The 14,012-nt window shown below is 34.5% G+C and overlaps 1 protein-coding gene across 1 annotated transcript in view; it reads right to left on the bottom strand.

Moving 5' to 3' along the window:
- Positions 1-14,012, bottom strand: part of THSD7A (thrombospondin type 1 domain containing 7A) — a 262,212-nt gene that overhangs the window by 64,434 nt on the left and 183,766 nt on the right. Inside the window, exon 14 of the mRNA XM_085567407.1 lies at positions 4,224-4,415. Coding sequence (XP_085423533.1) covers positions 4,224-4,415 — 192 coding nt within the window. The remainder of the gene's footprint in view (positions 1-4,223; positions 4,416-14,012) is intronic.

Genomic DNA, 14,012 nt, shown 5'->3' on the forward strand with positions numbered 1-14,012 from the left:
CCAAAATTGGTTGGACTGATAAAACTTAGGATGTACCCATAACATTAGTGTTATGCTGTATTGCACCTATTTGCCAGTCTATGGCAGTGTCTATGTTTATAATCAAAACAGAATCTATCTACATATTTATTTCTTAGTGAAAATCTAAGATTAATTCCGTACGTTTTAGTCTCAGGTCCAGTAGTAATGTGAAACAGTCTTAGTGCACACTACTCATTATATAAGATTTATTGTAAGCAGGGAATAAAAGAAGAACAGAAATATTAAACAGAACATAAACCAAAAGTAGACACACTCTACATTTAAGAGATAGGCTGAGCTGCATATGATACCTTACTAGATTTATGCAGAACAACTGTATGAAGTATCAGGTAACATCACTACGTCCTTTGCTGTCATTTTATATTTTGAGACAGTGACTTTTCTGAGTTTCTAACTGTACCATGAAGATATATTTGTCAGTGACACAAATGAGCTAACACTATAGGCAGTCTCACAGACAGGCAAATTTATAAATCACTTTGTCTTTCAAACCTTCATGCTGAGGACAATGATCTCAGAAAAAATATCAAAAAATGGTTATTGTGACATTCACTTCCACATGAAATCATCTCACAAAGCACAATAAGTCTTTATCTTGTGAAGAGACTCCTTTCTCTTCACTGCATGCAAGTAAATAAGCCCATCCCAGATGTGCATGACCACACCGTGCTTGAGGCTCTGCAGCGTGTGGATTGACCACATGAGAAGGGTCTTGTTTGGAATGAGGGAATGATGGCAAGAGGGGTGTACAACTGAGCTCAGCTCCTGGCTCAGGCAGAAATCAGTGTGGTGCTGGAGGGGCACCTGGTAACCCAGAGCTCATTAGAAAACTTTGTCACTGTTGTAATTTACATATGGCTTATATTTTTGCATTTTACATACGGCTTATAGTTTTTCTGTGAACCTATTCTTTACACTGAGGAATTATTACAATACTACTGAATTATTCTTATTCTAAGTCATAAAAAATTGATTAGACTGTGGTTGTTTCCTGGTGGCCAGCCATGTTAACTGGATGGTTTCTTCAAACCAATTCAGCAGCAGAGATAGATGGGTAATAAAAGGAAAAAAATTTCTTAGATGTGAAATGACATAGCTCTATTACAGACAGTATTATGCCAATGTTAACATGAAAAATGGAAGAATAGAGTATTTTTCATTTCAAAGAGGAGAGAAACTGAACAATCATAGACAATAGTTGATAAACAGCTATCTGAGATCCAGATAAAAAACCTATTTCACATGTATCTATAGATCCTCAAAATTTTCTGGGGGTGTTCATGTTTAAATACCCAAATGAACGAGAATTAAATATAGCAGATACTTTGATGGATTGCAGTATTCATTGCATATGTAATGCCTTCAATGCTTTGATCTTTCTAGGTTTGTGCACTGAATGACTAGCAGGAGAATGTGTATGATCAAGGACTCACACCTGGACTCCTTATGTAATTTTAGAATACAAATTTAGCCTTATTCATGGATTTGAAACAGTCTTGCATATTTTTTCTTTACTTAATATCCAATCCTGATATATAATAGGAGTAGTATATATTTATGTACAATGTATTTCTCCTATTGTATTTTGAGTAAAAACTCAAGGTAACAGGATACAGAAATTACTATGGAATAGCTTACATAGCTTGGTCTGTCTCTCATACCAACAACTCAGGAAAAGGTTCAGAAATCCAAAAGAAAACTTGTGTGACTGTTCACCTGAACAGAATCAATAGCTGTTTTCAGAACTCAGCTTTAATTTGTAGATGGAATTATTGGTCTTACATATATGAGACTAGGAATTTTTAGTTTTACATGATGCTTACAGAGTTTCCATCTACAGTTCTGTACATTTTTTCTAAGTTCTGAATAGAACTGAGAACTGCATGTTTTCCAAAAAACATTCAGGTGAAGCTTCCTTTTATATCAGTGGAATGCAGATGTTTAAATACATTAATATATTCTGTGCTCCTAGAACAAGAAATGACCTCCCAGCACCCAGTATTTTATGTTTTGGGAACACAGCTGGTCTCAGTCATGGAATTCTGGAGGTGAAAAGTCATTCCATTATTTGTCATGTAACAAATGACTGAGGCATAACAGGAGTATGAGGAGAAAGATGACAATAACTCTAATTCCACTGAAGCATTAAAGAAGTTAAACTGATACATTTTTTAATATAATACAAGAAAAGGTGAAAAGTATTTTCCAGCTAAAGTTGTAAAAATACCCTAAGCCTTGGAAGGTTCTTTAATTTATTTTTATACTTTTATTCTCTGGAGTTTGTATAGAGTACAAAGGAACACTGTATTGAAGAGACCTGATTGAAATGTGAATGCATTCCTGGATAAGCTGGGTAGACCTACCAGCTTGCATCCTTAAAAAAAGCACAGAATAACTTCATCTGAGATAGTGTGAAAGAAGCCAGGGTTTGAGCAGCGCTGAAGCATTATAACACCCAGGTAATGAGTTTGCTTTCTCAGTCTTATTTTAGGGATTTCTTCACAACAGCCTCTGTGGTTTGAGATCTGTCAGTCTTTGTGATTACTATGTGCTGATTCTGATTGCTGCACAACAAACATTAATAAAATTCACATATCCAAAATCTAGCTGATGCTGAACAGTTTTGCTGCATCTGCTGTCTTGTAAATTAACCTAGGTCATATTAAGTAGCAAAGTCAGAATAAGGAGTATTTTTTAAGACTAAGAGTAAGGAAGTGGAATAATTTTTTCAGTAATTTAGGTTTTGACTACTATGGCATGCATGTCAGGATTTAAATTTCTGTCTCCAGCAAAATTACAGAAGTATATAGAAAATCTATTGTCTTGACATACATGGACAAGCAAGAAGCACATGAATATATGCTTATTTGAATTATATAGCTCTGTGTTCCCCCCAAAATGAGTCTGTTTGACATAATGTATTAAAAAAAGGGAAACCACAAACCCAATTTTTAAAAAAATTTAAAAGTGTTTCTACTTTGTTACATTAGATCCATCAAAGTAATTTATTATTTGTATCACCTACTAAAAGAGAGTTCTGATTGCCACTTACATTTCTAGCCAAGATTCCTTCCAGAGAAAAGACTGAAAGTGCTCTGCTACATTTTTTTTTTACAATCACCCAAATTCTGCCAAATACATGGGACACTTTGAATGTGAATGTTAGCTGTGTCTGCAAACAGTGACGTGTACAGCTACTCCATTTCACTGCTTCCATACCTTGCAGCTTCCAATTTTCAGGTAAATTTGGTCTTAAGTAACAAAATGCTCAACAGTTTAAAAGAAGAACTAACACATGCATGTAATCCTTTTGTATTGAGGCATGTAACTTTTCTGTCAGTAATACATGTGAGTAAACATCTTCCAAGAACTCTTTGGTGGCTGTATCTCCTGGCTCCTGGTGTTACAAGGCATTTTATCAGCTGGACCCTGGCAGACTTGATATGGCCATTTTTGAACCATGTTATATACAGAATACATTTCCTCTATAACGCATCCACTCCTTCAAATACTTAAAACCAAAACAAAAAAGAGACATAGGAACCATGGGAAATTATCAAAGAATAGCCATTAACCTGTATCTAAAACCTGTTTTGTCTACTGCTTTATATTCCAGCTATGTCTTCTCTTTGCATATGCTGCAGACACTGCACAAGGATTATTTGAATAAATGGAAACAATTCACGAGTGAAGACTTGTAGGGCAAAACCCAAAGTTTTCCTATGAATAACAATGTTAGTGGGATAACATAAGTTAACAATTAGAGCAAAGAAACTTCAAAACCCTTTTGCTAACACTTGAACCATTAAAATTGTCATCTTTTCAGCATTCACGATACTTATATCTTTCCAAATTGGACATAAATTAGTGTTGCTAATCTGAATTGGATGAACTGTTTGTCTCGTTTTATTTTAATGAAAACAAGAAAATTGCATCTCTGAAATACAAACAGTAACATTAGGCACACTAAAAAAATATCCTAACATTAACTGAAATTAGCAAAATAAACCCTCTTTAAAACACCTTTAGGTACCAGGAGTAGGATAAGCATTTAAACAATTTTGCTATATTTAAAAACCCACAATGTGACCTAATTGTTTCTGCTGTCAATCAAGGAATTCCTTTGCCATTACAAAGGCAGCTGAGGACTGACAATCCGGGAGGAGGGTGTGAGCCCTTACCTTCACCTGCGTAGGCCAGGATGGAGCGGGCGCGCAGCTGCCTCCCTTCCGTGGTTTTGCCGGAGCAGGTGTGCGAGCAGGAGGACCAGGCAGACCACGTGCTGAGCACACAGTCCTTCGGGCACGGCGCCTCGCACGCCACCGGGATGGGGTAGATGGCATCTCTGCACAGCTGCCTGTCAACCTCTTCTCCTGGGGGAAAAAAAAAAAAAAAAAGGCCACTAGCAGTCTATTATTTGCTAAATTAACTTAAAATGAGCAATCTAGTCCAGATGGGCACACAAATAAATTAGATTCTGTTCTTCTGTGTAAACAAGGTAAATAGATTTTTTTATTACTTGTCTCCTCTGTCTGGATTCTAGAAGAGCATACTTAAACCTAAGTTGATTCGATAGTCTCATGAAGTGAATGCCAGCCTGGGTGGTCTTTAGGTTTTTGTTTTGTAGTACATACTGGATCCCACACAAACTCCAAATGAACAGACTATATAACATCCCTATGGAAAACTGTGTACATAGAGATGTGTGTATAGAAATGATCAAGTTTTCATCCAGATTTGTGGGAGAAGGGGAAAAACATCCTAACTCAGCCCCACAATTCATACTTTGTATTACAGCTATCCATCAAAATGTGAAAAGGTGCAGTAAATTACAATCAGAGTGTTTAGTTAGAAAGATCTTCATCTGTTAGCAAATCAGCAACACATCACTCTTTGTGTCATGGAAGTATAACAAGATCTATGCATTTGTATTCTGTAGGTACACATTTCATTATAATAATAAGATCGAGGCTGGTGTGAATTGCTTAATGAAATATTAGCTAGTATTTAAGTAGCAGGGTTGCTTTTGTTTTCAACCAGATAATCGTGAGAGCACTGTGTCTGAACCCTTAATCACAACATGGATAGTTTTGTGAGGTGACATGATTTCTTTATCAAGTAAGATAATATTTATTAAGGGGGAATGAATGAATGAATGACCACATATTCTGATATCAGTAAGTATCATGATAAATCTTCATGTTGGAGCAAATTATGGAAAAAATGAAGGAGATAGAGATTTGAGTCCAGTTTTTAGAATTCTAGCCTCGTTAGCACAATGTAATGCCTGTTATGAGGAACTGAAAATGTTGCATCTAAGAGTACACTGGACTTCTGAAGCCTTGACAACCACATACAATTAAGGCATGAAAGAGCCAGCTCAGTTGTAAACATAAAGCTTTTTTTTTTAATTTTAATTTTCTAAAAAGAATAACACTTCAAAGCATCTAAATACCTTTTGTGCTATATAATCTTCACTGTACTAGGGTATAAAACCTTCTGTTATGATTCATCTATTGAAACACTCTTGAATTTTACATGATCCTGACAGGACAAAACAGGAGTTGTCTACATTATGCACTTTCTAAGACCCATCATGTCAACCCCTTTGTTTTAATAGCCAGTGTCAACAAAATAATGTCTTCTCAATATTTGCAAATGAATGTACGTCTTCAATACAACAAAATATTTGTTAGATATATTGATCAAATACCCTGCAATTGACTCACAAAGGCATCAGTTACTGTTAGTAACTACCACAATGGATTCTGAAAGCTAATTCAGTAAGAACTGAGCACATTATAAATTAAGCTAAAGATGTAAAAACTCTGCTTTACCGAGTCTCAAATTAAACTTTATTGTTCAATAGACATAAAATAATGAATTGATTCAAATACTAATCAAAATAGAAACTGCATAAACTGCATTTTTTGTCATTCAAAAAAAAAAAGACAAAATACAGTCTTTTAAATAAGAATCTCTTAAACTGAGTTCCTGAAACCAGGAGGTATTTTAGTACTAAATCAGATTATGACCCAGAAGTGTTAGCCAAATTCTTTGTGAAAGAGTTAAAGATGAAGGCCATCCATTCAATATTAGATCCTTTTGAACACTGCCAAATATTTTAGTCATACAGAATATTTAGGCACAACAGAAGTACAAACATCAATCTTCCTTGGTTCTGAAAACCAGGGAAAATCCTGCAGCTCATGTTTTTAAAATAGCCTAAAGTAGTCATACTCATCTGAATTATAAAGACCTTTGAGATCAAGTCAGTCTCAGCAGCTATATTTTCCCATATTAAAATACAAATTTGAGCCCTGCCAAAGGCTTCATGGCTCTCCCATGCCAAGTTCTGCTTCCCTCACTGGACTCAGTCTTTGCATCAGCTGCTCCCTCTGTTATATTGCAGGTCATCACACCCTGACACCAGTGCAGGAGGGATTCCTTTCTGCTTCATCAGAAGGGCATTTGTTTGGGTTCAAGGACAAGAGATAGAGGAGAGGACTGTAAACTTCTTCTACAGAGAGGAAAAAAAAGCTAGAAAAGGGTGAAACATACTCTCAAATTTTTTCCATTGCTAGATAAGATTCAATAAGGCAGACTGCTATGACATATGCACACTTTGCAAGAAATGCTACTATTACAATTGTGTGTCACAGTATAATGACACTATACTGAACTTATTTACCACTTACTGGCTTTTAAGTTTAAACTCAAGCTTAATGTGGTGCCACAATGAAGAATATTTTAAACTTAGTTTCAGTCTGAGTTTATATCTCAAATAAAATCAAGCCTTCACTCTCTCCCAAAGTCAAAGGCCCTATTTTTGCTTTGCTTTCACAGAGAAAACATTCTAGAGATATTCATCTTACATACTGGCATTTCGTTTTTGTCGAGTGTCCAATTCTTATCTGACAAATTCAATAGCAGAAAAATGTAGTCAGAAGAAGTGTCTTATAATGGATACTTCTTATCTTCAGGGAAATATTTTATTTATACTAAATTGTTTCTGAAATCTCACTAATGATTTTATTAATAACTTGACCTTTTTTGCCTTCCTATTTAAAGGGCGTAGTGTAGTCAACCACCAAGAATCACTCAACCATAAGCTGGGAAAAATGCCAGTGTAAAGACTACTCAGAAAAAGTTCCATTTGAAAATGTTTGCCATTGAATGTTGAAGCAAGTCCAAAGAAGGGCTATGAAGGTGAGCAGAGGATTGGAATATGTCTCCCATGAGGAATGGCTGAGAAAATTGAAGTTGTTCAGCCTGGAGAAGAGAATCCAATGAGACACTACAGAAGCCTTCTAGTACCTGAAAAAGGCTGACAAGAAGGATGAAAAGGGGCTTTTAAAAAAAAAGCATGTAATGATAGGACAAGGGCAAAAGGCTTTAAACTAGAAGAGAGAAGATTAAAGAAGACATTCTTTATTGCAAAGGAGGAGAGGCACTGGATAAGTTGTCTGTATCCACATGGTGGGTGCTCCATCCCTGGAAGTGCTCAAGACCAGGTTAGAGGGAGCTGTGAACAACCAGTTTTAGTGGAAGCTGTCCCTATCCATGGCAGAGAGGCTGGATCTACATAATTCTATGATTTTATTTCAATGTTATGGGTAAAAATTTATGTTGCATAAGTATTCAAGACAGAACTCCAAAAAAAAAATTAATGAAAGGGGTCTGCCCTGGGTTACTTTAAACAACAGAATGACAACAAAGTAAAAAGCAGAGAGATGAAAACAGAATATGACATTTCTGTCAAGAGAACTCTTCACCACTTATCAATTGACTTGTTCAATAAAATCTAGCAATGGAATCTAGCAATATTCCATATTTGCAAACAATGTCTATGTTGTTGAATTATAGTTCTCTCTTAGGCAAGAGACACACATTTTGGACTAAAATATTCAAATAGCACTTAAGGAAATGATAGCACATAAAAATGGCCAGAGGCAAAAGAGGGTTTTTTTTTTTCAAAAATGTAAAATGTCAAAAATGGTTTAAACTTTTCCTGGGATTTTTGTTACAGATTTTACATCAGTGAGGACTTCTGATGGGATAGTCTTTTGAACACATATTTCATTATCAAATAATTATGCTGGATCCATCTGAACAACCAGCAAAGCAAGACACTACATTAAGATCTCCTTTTGGCCAGCTTCTTGTCTCAAAGACTTTCTGATATGTATGCCCACGAGAGCCATGCAACTATTGAACTATTGAACTATGCAACTATTTAGTTGGTTTAAAACAAATAAACAAAAACAACTAAAAAACACCAAGCCAACCAAGAAAAAAAAATCCCAAACTACAGAATAGGCAAATTTTTACAGATCAAAGAGGTAGCTTGTGAATAGCATTCAGAAGAAACTGATTAATTAATATCAGCATTCATATCAACATTCTTGTTTTATTATATTCACAAAGCAGGTATTGTATCTGTGAAAATTTAGTCTGGATGCTAAAGGTAGAGCTGGACCATATTCTGTGGTTAATGTAGATGAATCATGTCATCCTTTGTGGTTTTGTCTACTCATCTGCAAAATGTGTCTGATATTTAAGCTTCTTGTAAAATGCTTTAAGTTCCAATGGGAAGCATTCCTAGAGCTGGAATCACTAGAGAGACATAGTAAAGAAACCCTCTTGCTTATTGTGCATGTTTTAACATGCTGCATGCTCCAGTGCACAGTAAAAAATTGCTGTCAAATTCTGACCTGTAGTAAATGGGAAGGCAAGCGCTTAACAGAGATGAAAATGTTTTTTAAGCCTTAAAATGAACAGTAAATTCACTGCAAGATTCAATGAGGCATAGAGAACAACTTTAAAAAAAAATCAGCATAAGATAAAATTGCTGCTGGAGCCCTATGTAACAAGTCAATGAGCCTGGTCCCAGTTCTAAATGAGGAAACCAGATATTGTTTCTGAAAGAGTGACCTATAACTTGATATAAACTAAGTAAATTTTGACATAAAATAAAAATAAGTGGAATTAAATCAAGAGAGTGTTTTGAACTTTTATAGTTAACATTATGCTTAACATGCCTGTGTAATCAGTAAAGGACAGGAATATCACACAGCGGTAAAACAAATTTTACAGTTGTATTTTGAAGTTCATAAAAGAAGATTGCAACTGAACCCAAATACTAAAACTGGACTGCAGACTTCATATTACTTATTGTTTGTTTCAATATGTTCAAATTTAGTATTATATCTTCAACTTGAAAGAAAAATCTCTTGTATCAGTATCTTGAACATGATGTATCATCCACTGGAAAACTGCTGGGCAGCTGAAATGTTTGGAAAAGCACTCCAGAGCTCAACTTTTAATGTGATTGTGGGTGAAGGCAGCCTTGTCATTATTTAACTGCCTTCAGTAATGCCTCTAAGCATGGGGCCTGCAGGAGAAAAATGCAGTATTACTTCACACAGCAAAATCTGTGAGCTGTGCTGTTTGCTAATGACTGTTTCCCTCCTTTCCTGTGTAGGAAAATAATCAACAGGAAAGTATTGAACTGCCTCTAGTATGAGCTGTAAAGGCTGAAACGGCTGAGAATTTTCTTTATCTTGAACTCCTATGCAGTTTCCCATGTGCATTCCCTTATAAGGACCTATACCTATCCTTACACTGACTCCTTACACCTTACACTGACTCCTTATACCTCCTCCTTAAGGACTTATACCTCTCCTTACATTAACTTTATCAATCTCAAAATGTGTCTGACTGGCTGAGGAGCCAAAAATCCTGTGTGGACTCTGTCTATCAAGAACAAAATATGCCTATATATATATTCAAAACTTAGTAAAATCAGATCTGTTCTCTGTGTTCAGTCCTGTTTTCACTTGGAACTAATTTTAACCACAGCCACAGTCAGTAAACCATATCCTTCTCCACAAGAAAGTCATCTGTCCATAATCTATCTGCCTCAAAGTTACAGGAATGTCACAACTACACTGTAAGAGTATAGAAGCAGTGTTATTGAGTTTATATTATTAATAATGTAATGATTCTAAAGACAATTCTAAAGACAATTTTTTTAAAAACCAAGAAAATCACTAAGTAAGAAAATGCAGAAATTTATCCAAATGTGAAATTCCATACTAGATTTTCTTTAGTAATAACCCAGCCCACACATTGGATAATTAGCCTAATGTAAAATGGAAATTCTTCACATTACAGAAAAGCTATCAAACTTATCAAAACCTCATACATCTTCACATGCCAGGACATCTTAGATCTGCAAATGAGCAAGACAGTATTCAATCACTAGGATAAACTGAAATTATTGTTTTAATTTCTAATACTTCTGTATTTCTTTCAAATCATTACCAAACTTCACCACAACAGGAGAAATCATGCCTGCCTACCATGAATATTGACAGCAAATTATGTTTTCCTTCCAAACCTAGAATTTCCAGAAGTAGTGTGATGTTTTCCTTTTAAAATTATCAGAAAAGGACCTAGGACTGATTTTTTTTGTTGTTGTCTGTTTTTCCTTATACAGGAGGAGTTCTCTGAGGAACACTGTCTTTGAGCACTTGTCTCTAATTAAAATGTATACATAACTTCAAAAAGCTGATCCAGATTTTTCAGGAGGGAGAATTTAGAAGTTAGTCTCTGAAAACCTAATTAAATAAGCCCCAGAAAGGAGAAACTATAATATTTACATGAAATTAATCATCTACCATCTTGTTTAGCCCAACAATCTTAAAAGTATTTGGAAGAAAAAAAAACCAGCATGTGTCATTATTCTGACTGACAAAATAATTTTTGCCCTTCAATCAGTTCAATAATAGCAAATAGCATGTATTTTGATAGATAATAGGAAACTTCTTATTATGTTAATGGTATTTATTCATACCTGCTCAAAAAAAACCCCTTTAATGTTAGCAAAATGGCAGTGTCTTTCCAAACAGCAGCAGCAGTGTATTATCTTTGTAATTATTTTCCATTACAGTTCCTGAATCATTTGTCTAAAAATATTGAGAAATTTTCAACATTTGGAACAATTTTTAACCTCCTTAATCATCAAATATAAAGTAACATAATCTACAGATTATCACCTCAATATATCCTACTTCTTTGACTCTTAAGTTTTTCAACGAGCTAAATGTGAAAAGATTGTGTATATTTCCCTAGTGTTATTATTATCAAGTGAAGCTTTTTTATTCATTTCTGATGCTTAGGTGCCTAGCCGGTAGCTCCAAGTGTTAAATCAGTTGCTAATTCCCTAATCACATGCCTTTCTCTCAATCACTTTTGCTAAGTAGCATTTGCATTTAATTAAGTACATCTTAATTAGATGATGGTTAATATTCTTGAAGTAATTTTCTTCTAAGAAGCCAAAGTAGAAATGGCATTGATTTCAATGAAGACAAATACACTGCTTACTCACATCTGTTCATTATGCAAAAATGACAGAAAGTTGGTCTAATAGTTTAATGATATGTAAATATTGCAGGATTGTAAACTGTTTGATTTCATGGTTTGTGTGTGCAAATTTACTGTGGTTTAGCTTTTGATAGTATCATGCCATCTATTCCTTACTGAAAGAAAAATGATAAACACGATACTTTGGCCACTTATTAAAAAAACCCACTGTGAATCTCATAAACATGTATGTTTCTATTTCTTTTTTTTTTTTTTTTAACAAGAAACTTGAGAGCACAAGCACAGAGCACATGTACCATCATCTTTACATCTTTACAATTTTATCCTTCCTGTACAGATTAACCAGAGATATACAGAAAAGGCCACTGACTGCTATCCTTTGCCTATGCAAATATTGGAAGATATATACACCTTTTAAAATAAACATCTAAATTTTAAAATATGATTTTGACTTTTTAAAAGCTAACATTTGCAGTGACAAATGACTATTAGTGACAGGAAGTAATATACAAAAGGAAAATAGCTGGAGCTTAGAAACTCACCATATCCAGCGTTTTTACAATCAAAGATAACAGCATGTTAACACACTCAAGAAAAAATCATTATCTTTTTATTGTTTTCTATTCCTTAATGAGATGAAACACCACATTTTACAAGCAATAACTTCTTGTTAATGACTATATGCAAATTTTTTTCTTTATTCACCTTATGGGAAAAATAATTCTGATGAGTAGGATGACACTGGCTTCAAGAACCCCCAGACTCATGCAGAAATCAAAAACAGTACCTGAACACTTCAGTTCATTCTCTGTAACCAAACCAGTAAATGAGCTCAGTTTCAGCTCATAGGGTACCATGTGTGTGCCAGCCTTTCCCACAACACAGCACGTTACCAGCTGTGCAGAAAAAAGGCAGAAGCAGGTAACACTCCACAAGTGCTTTATAGGAAAGCTGAAAGATGTGAAAGCCATTCTGCTCCAGAGGTAAAACAGTTCTGGTTACAAGGTTTCTTCTCTGTCCTTAAATTCATCCAAATTTTCAATCACGCAAAAAAAAAGTGAGTCACTGATAAAAAATCCAGGTCAGTATTCCTTAATACATCAGGTAAATAATACATTAATACATCCTGCACCATATACAAAACAGTTACAGGAATAACCAAAACAACACTCCATACATTGAAATAATGGTAACAATAAAGGAAAAACTCTGACACCAAAATCAAGAACCTATTTTCAGGATGGATATTTCTTGCTATAATTGCTTCAGATGGGAAACATCTTTGAATATTATTTGGCAGTAACTTAAAAAAGTAATGGTTAAACATGATGAACTAACACCTTTAGATACAATACTAATGCTTCCAGTAATCCCATGTTCATGTTTGGTAATAACAGAACATATGTACCTTTATTTATATTAGAGTCATCTATCAGAATTACAGTCATGTAGACAGAGTCTAAGTTTGCCAGACAGAAATAAAACCATGGAAACAAATAGTATTTATTTACCCAAATAATATATTTTTATTTAAAATGCAGTGACATTTGGCCAGATTAAAAAACAGTATGAAAAAATAATATCCCATAACTATGCTAAAATAGAAATATACAGAAATTTGTGGTATCTACTTTGAAACTTTACTTCTTATGCCCTTTCTAAATTTTCACTATATATTGGTAGATTTATTCAGGTTGAAAGCCTGAGTTTGCTCAGAAAGTATTGAAAAAGATTTTTCCAATTCTCCCTCTATTTCTAAGTGATGGCAGCCACAGTATCAGTTCCCCCAAGCATTCAGCAATCACTTCGCTACCAGTGAGGGTTAAAAAAAAATTGAAAAAAATAGGTACATAGATGAGGCAAGTTCCTTCACTACACACACAAAGGCACACTGAGGGTGTCTTAAAGCACTAACTATGACTTAAAAAGTAACACAGCCTTTTTATTTCTGACACAACCCTGTAAGTTACTGAGCGCATATTTTGTATCATATGCATCAAAGACTAATGGAAAACTCTTCTTACAGATGATGCTTATTTTATTTTTCACTACTTCTTATAGCACTGAATATTCAACAAATTGAAAGAGGCTGTATATGAACTACTAAAGTCAGTATCTCTGAAAAAGCCTGACCTAAACAGGGATATTGAAGAATTAATCCAAATTAATTAAACTGGGACTTTGAAGGAGATTAGTTAAACTGTATTAGCATTTTGTATGATTATTCTTATTCAAAAATGAAAGAGAAAATTCTTTACAAATAGAATTAAGACCACTTTAACTTTGAATAAGATGATTCACAGACACATTTCATATAGTTTAAGTAATTATTTTTCCAGTTAATTTGGATCAAATTTGGAAAATGTCTTCATGCATATAGGCCAAGTAAAGAAAAACTGAAATATGATATGCCTTTAGCTGAAAATCTCCTAGTCTTTTAACTTGATGCTATAGTAGACTTGTACCGCAGGAATAGACGTTCAATAATTCTAATAAAGACTCCAGCAGAGTACCCAAAAACTGCCTAACAAAAGGAGTAAAATTTTCCTACTGCTTGACAGGTAGTTGAAGCATTTTCATGG

The sequence above is a fragment of the Lonchura striata genome, chromosome 2, assembly GCF_050655825.1.
Source record: "Lonchura striata isolate lonStrDom1 chromosome 2, ASM5065582v1, whole genome shotgun sequence".
Taxonomy (NCBI): Eukaryota; Metazoa; Chordata; class Aves; order Passeriformes; family Estrildidae; genus Lonchura; species Lonchura striata.